We start from the raw sequence: 12,512 nt of genomic DNA, 5'->3' as shown, positions 1-12,512 counted from the left end.
CTCTGCAGCCTCTTGAGGCTTCTAGTTATAGTGCACACCTTTCTTGTGTGTAAAGAAATATCGAATTAAAATTTCTAGAAATAATATGCTTGATTTTGGTTCTCTTGATTCTGTGGCTGATGTATAACTTGTAATAATTACTATTGCAGATCAAAAATGTAAGAAAAGGAATCTCTGGTCTCATGAAGAATTTCGTTGTGACCACTGTTGCCAACAGCTTGAAACAAAGGAGAAAGAATGCCAAGATCTAAAAAGAAAGCTAGAGAAAGCCTGCAGGCACCTCCAGCTTGCAGTAAGGGAACAAAAAGCTAAAGCAGCAGAGCAAATGAGAGGTTAGTATCTCTATTCACCTGAATTGAGTTTTGAATGGTTTCATTTCCACCTAGTTATGTGAATCTGTCCTTCATTTTTAAGCTATGGAGTACAGTTGCTGTTAATGGTACATCTCTAAATAACTCTCAGCCCTAATAAATTCATTTCTAATAGTAATCATTCATCACAGAACTTTTTTCTAAATCTGTATATCCTCAGCACTAGCACGTCAGCATTTTGATTGATTCTGTGGTTTCTGAATGGGTCTGCTAGGAAAATTAACTGACAATGGATGTTCTTCAGGCACTTGCCCATGTGGATCCCACTATAAACATGTATGCCCTGTGCGCATGGGCCTGTAGTCTTTTGCCAGTGATGTCCCACGGGGCTGCACATGGGCTCTGCAGGGTATAAAGAGCTGATCAATCCCAGTTACCACTCAGTTCCCTTTTGCAGCCTGTGACAGCGAGCTGGACATCCCTTTTCTCCTTTTTGGGTAGTCTGTATATCATTTGAATGCATATATTAGATAATAGGATAAGTGTGCACTTAAATACACTTCAAAGAGCCAGTGACTTTAATAATAAAGAGAGGGGTAAATCTCCCAACTTTTTTCCCCTCTCTTTCTTTGTAGAAGCTTACCTTGTTTCTGAGGAGTTGGTCCCAGAGGCAGAGAACAGGCTTTACAATCTTCCCTGCTTTTTTAGGAGTGTCTCTTTCCCCTACAAATGTGCCATTTGTGATTCTCTTACAAAGGGCATGTAAACAGCTTGTGATACCAAAGGTAGGAAGGAGCAAAAACTCTCTGGAGGGAGCGTGGATCATCTACAATCTCCAAAAGTCATTTCCCCTTTGGTTTACCTAAACCACTGCTTTTGAAAATTACATCAACACATGAGACTTCAAAGACTGTAGGTTCATGTTTTTCTGCTGTGTACTTTTCTTTGGTGAGAGACACTGCTTTCTTACAACCATTGGCTTTGGTATCCTATACTACAGGTTCTACTGCCTCATCCTCATAAGACTTGAGTTGGGACTCCTCCATTGATACAATGAGTTACAGTGCATCAATATTGCTATTGCTTACTATGTTCTTCAAGGTTACTTTTGCATCTCCGGCAGATCCTATTATTATTCTGAAATGAGAGTCCCCTCTGCTTGCTGTGTCTCTGTATCTGTGTATACTGGTACCAGAGCCTGGGGTAACAAAGATGAACCCATGAGAGAGTTCTAGAGGTTTTCATGGAAGAAAGCTGAAATAAAGATGAAACTCAAAATATATTACTTTATTGTGGGAGATTCTAGATCAGATGCTGAGCTGGGCCCCATTGTATTACAGTTATGATCTAGATAGAACTTCTCTACCCTCCTTTATACCATCGTTGTGTAGGGGACTTGAGATTGTACAAGCTACAAATACTGTCTCTGTGGATGCTGCTAGCTAAGAGATCCAGGCTCAGACCCAAATCTCTAGTGGAATCCCTATGGACAAAAGCATCTCTAAACCCCAGTTACAGTAAGATAAATAACATTTTTCAATATGCTTCACCTGACATCGTCACAATTGTCAATTAAACACCTTTTTGTAAAAAAGCATGCTTAGTTGCTTTCTCTCTTTGAATGTTTATACTCAGGTTTGTCTGCCCCAGCAGGGCAATCACCTCTATCACTTATCGTAAGAAGCATGTCCACTCACTGCAACCAAGCTCACAGAGAGCCCATGGTTCCTGTGGATATAGCTTGTGCCCCTGTAGACTTTATGAACCTGGGCCATTGAAATATTGAATTATACATACATAGTGAGTCCCATCTTCCTTTGGAGTATTAGTTGATGGATGTTAAAATCACCATGATGCATGTGTTGAAGTATAAAATGTTCTCTTTAGTCCATCTCAAAGAAATCTCAACTGCTGCACCATAAGTACCCATTCTTCCTCCCCTGCTTTTTCCTTCTAACATCTATGCACTTCTGACTGTAGCAAAGAGTAAAAATTATTCACAAAAACCTGTTTACACCACCACTGAATCTATTATACTGTTTTTCCTTCAGACTTCAAACGACCCGTGGTCTAGTCAGTTCTAACTATGTCATGGTGATGGCGTGGCATGTTGTAGCTGCCTTTGAAACAGTGACCTCTTAGCTCTAGTGTTCCCTGTAGTCTGCGTGCTTGTGGGGTCACTTAGAGATTCAGATGCTGCCCAGCTGATTAGCAGAGTGCCTACAGCTAGGTTTTGTTTCTTCTGGTGGTGCACATTCACACATGCCTTAGTGCAAATAAAAATATTTATTTTGCACAAGGATAGGAAAAATCTGCACATGAATGAAAAAGACAAGAGGGAACATTGCTTAGCACAGCAGCAGTAATTTTTTATAAACTCTGAAGATGTTTAAATGAATTTAAAACATGCAGGTCAATTTAACTGTCTAGATCTTGGTTTTTCTAGAAAATGAGAGAGTCCTAGAGGCTCTAATGGAAGAAAACTGTGAGATGAAGATGAAACTCAAAGATCTGAAAGCATGCAACGTTCCACCAAGGTATTTTTAAAAAGCCTGAACAAAATGACTTCCATAGACCTCATCCTACCTGTCTTGTAGTTATAAAGTACTGCATATTTTGTGTCATTGTCCAGGTCATTATCAGAGGGGGCTATTTCAAAGCCTTGTACCTCCTGTGATGGTGTAAAAGGCTTAGAAGAAATGCGTACACAGTATATTAAAGCTGTTGGCAAAATAAAGGGTAAGTGCTAATAAGTAAGCTGACGCACACAATTGTAAATCACACTCTTATCAGCCAGTTCGTGCAAGGCTACAAACCAGTGTCAGATTTCTGACTGTCTGCCAAAGAGTGAAATTTGCTGTCTTCTGTAAAATTTTGTTGGGGTTATTTGCTCCTTTTCACCTTATACTTCATCCAAATATACATATAATGTATGAAAGACATCTGTGTTCTCTCCTTGTACCAAATGTCTTACGATTACACATTATGTGCTCACTACACATTATGTAGTTGTTAGTTTTCTTGATAGACAGTGTGAGAAGTTGAATTATCTTCTAATCCTGTAAGAAGCTCACTGTATCTTGTATAGGCCTGATTCTGGCAGTCTTGCGTACGCTGTAGTATGTTATGTATCAAAGAAGGTAGTCTTATAGAAACATACTACTCAGCATGAGGGAGGCTGCCAGAATATAGCCCCATATAACTTGTTTTAAGCTGTTACCATGAATACCAAGCGCTGCTTTGTGTTGACTATCTGGGCTCTGTTTCTTCTGCACTATAATTTTCAGCAAATGACAACATTCCCCACCTAAGAATTTGTCCTCAGGGACTTCTTGTCCCTTGCTTTATATCGCCACATTCCAGGCCCTGTGTCTTAGCCACTCTCTTTTTGGCTAGAAAGGACTAGATCAAATGCCATTCCTTATTTGACTCTAGTAGTTACTATTGAATACCAACCATACTGTGATTGCAGCACTCCTACCCTTGATCGCTCTTTCTCTTGGCCAAGTTGTCTCAAATCCTATTTCCTTCTGAGACTCCATGCTAATAATATATATATTTGTGTAGGTGATATGCTTCGTTATATCCATGAAAGTAAAGAGAGAGCAGCTGAAATTATTAAAGCTGAGGTTTTACGGGAACGACAAGAGACTGCCCGGAAAATGCGCAAATACTACTTAATTTGTCTTCAGCAACTTCTCAGCGATGATGGGAAACAGGAGGGGTGAGTCCCAAACATACACATTCAGAATTATTGTATAGCGCATATACTAGAAGGAAAATAGAATTATACAAGATTATAAAGAGACATATCTTAAATTCCTAGTTGATTGTGCATTGTTTTACTCTGAGGCTGTGGTGGCCCGTTATTCCTGCTGGGACTGTTTGTGAACTCTGTCGAATGCGCACTCCGGTATGGGTCCTTCAGGTCACCTGGTATCCTCTTTTCCCCTGCAGGAAATGTTGTGTTTAAGACTAGCTGAGCAGCCTTTCTTAATCCAGATTGAATCTCTCTAGTCTGGCACCGTTGGGACCTGACCAATGCCAAATAAGTAAATTTGCCAGACCACCAGAAGTCAATGTTATCTAGCAGCCTTACCAATATTTCTGCCGCTTACTAGGTTCTTAGAAGACATGTAGAGGTAAATTAGAGCTACATAACAGCACAGAACACTGAGCTAGGATTGGTGGCTGGAAACAAACTTTATGGGACCACAGGAAACTTGGCCACACATGTTAAATGATCATCCGGATGACTAAAATCATTGCAGATGTTGCACGACAAGAGTGTGCTGGATTAGAGAGGTTCAACCTGTACCTTATCAACAAGAACCCTTGAGTCTCCAGAAAGGTTCTGTCAAGTTAACAAATGAGCAGAAAACCGTATGTTGTGACTTTGCAGCCATTGTGCATCTTTGGAAAAAAATAAAATTGGCCTTTAAATGTAACCTGTAAAAGGAGTGGGGGGATGAGCGTGTACCTTTCCTTGCTTTCTTGACGTATAAAAAGGGTTGTGGAATAGTTAAACAAAAAACAAAAGGAGAAATTTTTCTAATTTTTTTTTCCCTGCCCCCCTGCCCCCAAAACTAACCTTCCATTAGCTTTTCTGGAGAATTTGTCTAAGGGGATCTTGGATAGTGTTACTTTTTCCTCAGGCTTAACTGAAGGGACAGGGTAGTTTTCAATTTTTAACACATTTCTTTTCTGGAGTGTTTCAATGACAGTTGAGGTAGACAAGCTTTAAGAAATAAAAGTGATTGACAGTCTGTGTGGGAAAACACCTATCATCCTAATCAGATTTCATTTTCTTGCCGTTTCATGCCCATAGTCCTAGCAGTTCCATATAATCTCTCCGAGTAAGCTAGTGCTGGATTTCTATTGTTAAAAGAAGAAAAAGCCAGTTATAACATTATTGCAATAATGGAAGCTTGGGGCGAGGGGCGGGGCGAGGTCAAAATTTTAGTCCTTTCTAGAGCATAGAGTGAAATAGGGCATCTACTCATTTTTTTTAATCCCTTTTTAATGGGTGTCTTTTAATAACTGGCCAATCACTGAAGAGGAAGGTGTGTAAGATTTAATAACAGAAGAGCTGTCAGTGACTCTGGCAAAGTGACCTAAGAAACGCTACTAATCTCAGGTTATGTGTAGATTGCTGAGAATTGTCAGCAGAATACACGCAAATTGCATAAAGTATTTGTGTATCTCCTGCTGATGCTTCTGTTGGGACAGGCTTTCCTGATGTTTGGCCCATCTGTATGGGCCACGTGTCGGGAAAACCCCCTCTGCTGGCACTTCCCTTTTTCCTTGTGGGGCAAGGATTACCAGGATGTCAGCAGAAGGCTCCTGGAGTGGCAGACTTCTGTAAAAAGACCTTCAATCTAGGCCTGCAATCTAGACATAGCTGTGTTCGTCTTTATCGTCACAGAACAAAAAAAGCCGTCCTGTAGCACCTTAAAGACTAACAATATTATTCATTAGGTGATGAGCTTTCATGGGACAGACCCACTTCTTCCGATCTGGAGAATTAACTGATAACTGAGAAAAAAATGAACTGATGGAAAAAATCTGATGAATCAGCTAGGTGAGGGCGAACAGAGGGGAAAAAACCCACTGCAATTGTCTTTTAAGCTAGGTGGGATGTCTGCCATCACTGCCAATATCAAAGGTGGGGAAATTGTCCTTGTAATGTGTAAGATCATTGAGATCTTTGAGTCCATGAGGATAGGTATCAAACTTGAAAATGAATTCCAAGTCAGATGTCTCCCTTTGTAATCTGGTATTAAATCTCTTTGTTTTAAAACACACATCATTGAGTCATCAGTAGTGTGTCCTGCCAAGTTGAAATGCTCACTTACCAGTTTGTTTGTTCAGATTCCTAATGGCTGCTAATGAGGCACATATGTAAATTCTTGGTGCCTCATCAGCATAAGGTCACGTGGTTTGGAGTCTGGAAGACCATCTTCCAGACTCCAAAACGGCACGTAGACGCGTGGCCCCTGGGGGGAATCTTCCAGAAGGAGGACTTCCTTCTGGAAGACCCCCTCAGGGGCCGCGCTTCTACACACGGTTTTGGAGTCCAGAAGACTATCTTCCAGACTCCAAACCACGTAACCTTATGCTAATGAGGTGCCAGGAATTTACATATGCACATCATTAGCATATTTTGAGCTGTTTATTAGCATGCCACTTTTAGAGAAAGTGGCATGTGTAGAAACTGCCAGTGTCTGATTTGTGTTCATTCGTTCTTTGGCAAAGTGGTTGTCCAGTTTGTCCAATGTCCATGACAGAAGAGCATTGCTGGCATATATCACATTAATGGAAGTGCAGGAGGATGAGCCCCTCCCTGATCATGGGACTGATGTGGTCAGGTCCAGTGATGGTATCTCTAGTGAAGATATGTGGACAGAGTTGGCAACAGGGTTTATTGCAAGGCAAGAATCCAGGATTAGTATTTCTGTGATATGGCCTGTGCTTACTAGTAAGAATTTTCTTACTGGTTTTTGTTTATTCTCGGGTTCTCAACAGGGCTGAAAAGAAAATAATGAATGCTGCTAGCAAACTTGCTACAATGGCAAAAGTGCTTGAAACACCTGTTCGGAGCACACCCCAGAGTAAAAATGCCAGCCTAGGTAAGTTGGAAGGACTGCTTGGTTCCCTTCCTTTCCCTGCTTATAGGTTTTAATCCGCTTAGTGGTGATACTGCAGATGGGTAGTGGTAGTAAATGTTTTTTGTTTCCTTTGCTTTGCTATCATGTGCATAGGTCATACCTTCAGTGGATATAGAAAATGGTGATCTGCTTGACAGAACTAGTATTGACAACTCTTTTCATATAAACTGACTTTTTTTCAACATGGTTTCCTTAAATTAATCATTTTTTCCCTCCCTCTCTTAGCCCTGCCACTAAATTCCAAACTGCCAACTGTAGCTGAACAATCAACAAGAAATCACATTCATCAAACTAGGACAGCCCACATGGAAAGCAAATCATGTGGCACAAGTATTGCCAAAAAAGCCAATGATCAAATTGTTCAGAGACGCGTACCTTGTAACTTAAGACAGCAGCTTGATGCAGTAGACCCTGAAACACAGTATGGGCTTCATGAAAGAGAGACTTCAAATATTCACAGTCGCAGAAGCACTTCTAAACAGCCAGCTGATAATCCAAGAGACATTGTAGCAGAATTTTGTACTTTTGAAGAAGGAGAGGGACACAGAAATGGAAATGTCTCAAATACAGACAAGGGTTTGACAAATGCTGCTAGCACTACAACACTTCAGAAGGCACCCTTGTGCCTTCCTCAGGTGAAGTTTGGAAACACACTTACACCTAGCTCTGAAAATGGCCTTTCAGGTCCTGGGCCAGCTCCTACAATGTCTGAAAACCAGCCTCAAAAGCAGTCTCAAAGACCAGTCTTAACTGAATATAAATGTAACCAGCCAAATGGGCCTTTGGAGGCAACATCTGAGAAAACTCAGGGGGTTGATATTCAAGAAGCTCCAGTAAGGGATGATGGAAGCTCTGCTGACTGGAGTTCAGTTAGTGGGAGTCTACATTTGGATAGTGATGACATGCCCTGCTTGTATCCTGTGCAAAGAGCGAGTTCTAATGCAGATGCACAACACATGGCCCATGAACAGTTTCCTACAACCAACTTGTTTCTTAATGCAGATGAAAATGCTGGTACATTCTGTAAGCAATTTACAAGCAAAACCAAACTTCTTGGTGCAAAAAGTAAAACCAAGCTTTACAATAGTGAGCAACTGAACAGAAACACAGGGCATACTGCATACAAGAACTCTGAGAAATCAAATTCTGAGATCTCTCAACAGTGCACTTCAGCAACATGTTCAAATATAGGAAAAGACTACAACCAACATTCAAGGAAACGGATACTGGATGCCAAATCTTTTCAGCAAGATAGTGGCTTTGATAGCCCACTTCCTAACTTGGATTAACATGAATCATTCTTCAAACATTAGCTTAGGAACTAAAAATGCAGACTCGGGATGTATGGAAAACCTGTTGATCTAGAAACTTCTGGGTTTAATCTATTTTGCCATCTCTGAATGTTATGTGACTTGAGACTGTTACATGAGAACAAACAAATCATATAAAATTACTTGAAATGCTGAAGTAGGGTTTTGTTTACCTTTGTTGTCTGGCTTTTGCAGTTGTGTATAGTATTTTATGTAAGTGTTTGTGTGTGTGTGTGCACGCGTGTGTGTTTGTTAATCTATTTTTGTGCTTTATGATGAATTTGCAGTGCAATTCTACATTCTATTTATATATAAATAAAATTATTTTTATTTGTGGCCCCTTTTACATTTGGCATAAACATTTAGGGTGCAGAAGAAATGTTTCTCACACTATATTTCGAATGCTCAGGCATTTCATCCATGTGTGTCAGTATATTTAAGTTGTAATCCTAAATATTCACATATGTCTTTAGGAAATGATCATCAGTCTGTTATACTCAGAATCCAGCTCTAAACATGCGTTTTCTCTGAACGTATGTCCAGTGAGAAGCTGGTGCGTTTCTGAATGGAAGAAAGATCTTAGCTTTGTTTCACAACTCTTCCTGGATGGCATTGACTATCCTCTTACTTTGCACTAAAGATTTAGTAATGTTCCTCATGATGCTTTCATAACTTTTATTGAAGACCTGTTTGTGTTTCTCTGAAATGCACACATTTTTTATCTAATTCTGTTGCTAACATATTTTTTGTTTGCGGGTTGCATTTGCTTTTGTTTCTGGGGCTATTTATATGAAAACAGGAATTTTGCTGTTGGCTTCATTTGCTCCTGCTGTTGATTTCTCTAATGAAGTCCAGAGTGGTGGTGACTAATAGTACAGTTATAACCTAAGGATTCACTTGTGGAATGCTTAAACAGCAGCCATAGATGAACATCTAAGTAGCAATCCTTTTTCTGTGTAAATGTCTGCAATAATTGGAGAATATAAATATAGCTGCAGACCACTCTCCAGTGAATTAGTTGTCCACAAGGTGTCTGATCTTCAAAGTTTTTCCAGCATAAATAGTGGCTAAGCTCTATGGCCAGATTCTCAGCTTTTATCTGAAGAAATAACTATTGTCATCTGTACAGGGGAAAGTTTTACCACTTATATCACTATAACCCTCCCATCTGAACACTTACTCCTGCATAGGTGGCTTTTTTCCTCCTTTTTTGGAAGGTGTAGGGCACATTATCTTAAAATCTTTCCCAGTAAACTGAGCTGGAAACTGGCACACTTATTCTAATATGTGTGCCCACACAGACATTGTAACAGGTTAAATTCACACATGAGATTATACCAAAATTAACATTTTCATGAAGACAATCCTGTATCTGTAAAGGTTAATATGCGACTCTTCTCCAGGACAAAAAAAATTGAGCATACAAGTTCTCACACACTGCATGCTCAGCTGCCTAATTATTGTGTCCGAAACAGCTAAATTAGTCTTCTCCATTATTGATAAAAAAATTCTCAAAGTTTAGAGCTAGTTTAAAAGATTGATCTATGAAGGTTCAAATGCCCTTCTCATATTTTTACAGAAGTAATAAACTTAAACTGCAAATCCAGACTTTTTCAAAAATTTAAATTTCCTAGTAGGTCTAGTCTGATCCAAAAAAACCTTTCTTTAAAAGAATGCTCTTTCCAAACTTCTCTCTTCCTATGGCGTATTCTTCATCATCATCAGCAACAACCACCATGGGCTCAGTGCCCTTTGGTGTCCAATGCCTCCCTCACTATTTCTTTCCATCTTTCCCTGTCCAATGTGTAGTAGCTGAGTTTCTGTAGACTAGCTCCACACCAATATGCTGTATAATCTACCCATTCTCTGTGGGGTCTATTCGAACCATCCATTATGTTGAATACTAGGGTCTTGATATTTTGTTTGTCGTTAATTCTGCAGATATGGCCAAATAGCTATAACTTCCCTTTATACCCTTCTACAGTAGGTTCTCTTTGAGCTGTATCTTCCTATATAATTGCTTGTTGGTGATCTTCTGCATTCATCCTGTTCTCAGGATCTATAGCATATTCCTTTACGCTTTATTAATATAGTTACCAGACTTAGATATATGATGCACAACTTACATTTTAGTTTTGTTGTAGTTTTTTTTAAAATTGCCTGAAGTCATTTGAAGGCCCAGTGAATCCAGTTCAAACTGAAGTAATCAACATGATCCAAATCAAGCTGAAGTCTGAACATCTAATAAAATTCAGTCAAATGCTGGATTAAAAGAGGAGCTACACTGAGTACAGAGAACCTTCTTGCAACAAGTCCTTTCCAGCAGTCTATGGCTGGCTAAAACAGATCGCTAATGTTCAGGAAATCAGGTAAGCTCTTGAACAAATTGACTTTGTCTTGAGAGTGATTTTTTTTTCCTTTTATGCCCTGCCTTTCTCCACTACTGAATAGAAGGTATTTTTATGTATGTATGGGACAGGACTCAGCATCCCCCACCTCCCTGTCGCCCATCAGCACAGGTGCCAACAGTGGCAAGTAAGCTGATTTTCATAAGCATGCGAGGCAGGAGCTCAGTCCCACGCCATCTTCCCCATGCAGCCAGGAGCTTTTCAAAGCTATGCTGCCTGTGGATTAACAAAAGACCAGCTGATTCTACCAACCACACCCTAAAAGGTAAAGCTCTGCGTCTTTATTTAATAATGAAGTTGTTGTAAGTAGGACTATCAGTGAGTTTAAAAAGTATCACCAGCACTTGCAATGTACATAGAGGTCAAAAGGTCAAATTTCAGCATTCTTCCTCAGATTGCTGACCCCTTGCATGGGAGATAAGAAACAAGTCCTCTCTGTCACAGCTTGATAAAAATACGATTGATTAAATCTGAGATCAATTAACCTGGGCCTGTTTAGTATTTTATAGGCCATAAAATTATCACAGTGGTAGACAAAAAACTACTAATGCATGGCAGCTACAAAAATCTTTCAATGCAGTAATATTGAATGTGTAGCTGGAGAACCAGCTAAATCCTTGCTGAATGTTAACGGTATAATTTGTTGAACTGACAGCTCTAGACTTTGTCAGTGCTACTCTGGTAGGGGATTTTAAAGCCTACCTAATGAGGCTTCACTGCAGAAGACTGAAGGGAAGGTGGCCCCCCAGAAAAGTAGCAGGTTTCCTGGTGAGTAAGGATTAGTGCCTTTGTTAGGGCTGGAACAACAACAAACCTCAGTACTGTCAGCTCCCTTCTGAATGGTAATTCCTAGGCCTTTGCACCTCTAACATTAAGATGGCAGAATGAAGCAATAACTGACCTAAACAACAGTAGCAGCTCCCAGAAGTAAACTGTGAATGACGCCAGGAGACTGGTAAGGTTAGTGTTGCAATTTGTGGTTGGATTTGTGCAGTTGTATGAGGGCTTGTAATGCAGCCACAAGAGAAAAAAATTCAAAATAAATTTACCGTGTATTCTCTCCCACTCAGTGTTATACTGGTGAAAGAACATATGTCTTAATCAAGAGCTCGTCATTTATTGTTATGTGAATTTATTCCTTCTGGTGTATTCTGTGGAGACTTTGACAGCAGCATCTTACTCAGACTGCTGCTTGGTTAAATGCTAGGTTTCTCCCACAACTGCCAATAGCTCTCTTCTGTTCTGTTACTGTTATCATTTAATACTATTTAACATCATCTGCATTCAAAAAATTCATGGTTGAGGCCCTTCGATCTAATAGCAGACTGCAGTAGGGCATTCATCCTTTTACTCTTGAGTGCTTTGCTGCTTTTATACTGTGTCTGTGGGACCTTTGTTCCAAGAAATATCACCATGCATGTAACAAACTGACCAGCCTTGAATAGCTAATTGTCTATGCAGGTAAATGTGCTGCATGAACAACAGTTGATTGTCCAGGTATTTCTTATAGTAAAGTTCTTATTATAAGTGTCTTTAAGACCATAACTGTCTTTAATACCAGACCTTGCAAAGAAAGACTTTTAAATTAAGTATACAAACTTGAGGGGCTCTCACTCACATTTACATACTTGGTTCAGAAGCTGTCTGGGCATGTTTTCCAGAAACTACGGGGTTGTTGCTACATACATTATTAAGTTCCCCCCTTCTTTGTCACTTGTTCTTAAAGTCTGCTGTGAAACCCACTTTGACTTTGTGAGCTTTCTTTTGTTGATGTTTATTCCACTGACACTTGCATCCTCCTCTGTTTTTCTTTGT

At 39.8% G+C, this 12,512-nt stretch overlaps 1 protein-coding gene across 1 annotated transcript in view; it reads left to right on the top strand.

Moving 5' to 3' along the window:
- Positions 1–8,549, top strand: part of CEP152 (centrosomal protein 152) — a 47,500-nt gene extending 38,951 nt beyond the window's left edge. The window contains 6 exon segments of the mRNA XM_075006837.1: positions 150–332; positions 2,758–2,848; positions 2,944–3,050; positions 3,879–4,035; positions 6,837–6,940; positions 7,205–8,549. Coding sequence (XP_074862938.1) covers positions 150–332; positions 2,758–2,848; positions 2,944–3,050; positions 3,879–4,035; positions 6,837–6,940; positions 7,205–8,268 — 1,706 coding nt within the window. The 3' untranslated portion in view covers positions 8,269–8,549.
- Positions 8,550–12,512: the final 3,963 nt, after the last annotated feature.

This window comes from Carettochelys insculpta, chromosome 12 (genome assembly GCF_033958435.1).
Source record: "Carettochelys insculpta isolate YL-2023 chromosome 12, ASM3395843v1, whole genome shotgun sequence".
Classification (NCBI taxonomy): Eukaryota; Metazoa; Chordata; order Testudines; family Carettochelyidae; genus Carettochelys; species Carettochelys insculpta.
The sequence above is the reverse complement of the archived record's forward strand: the minus strand, read 5'-3'. Positions and strand labels throughout refer to the sequence as shown.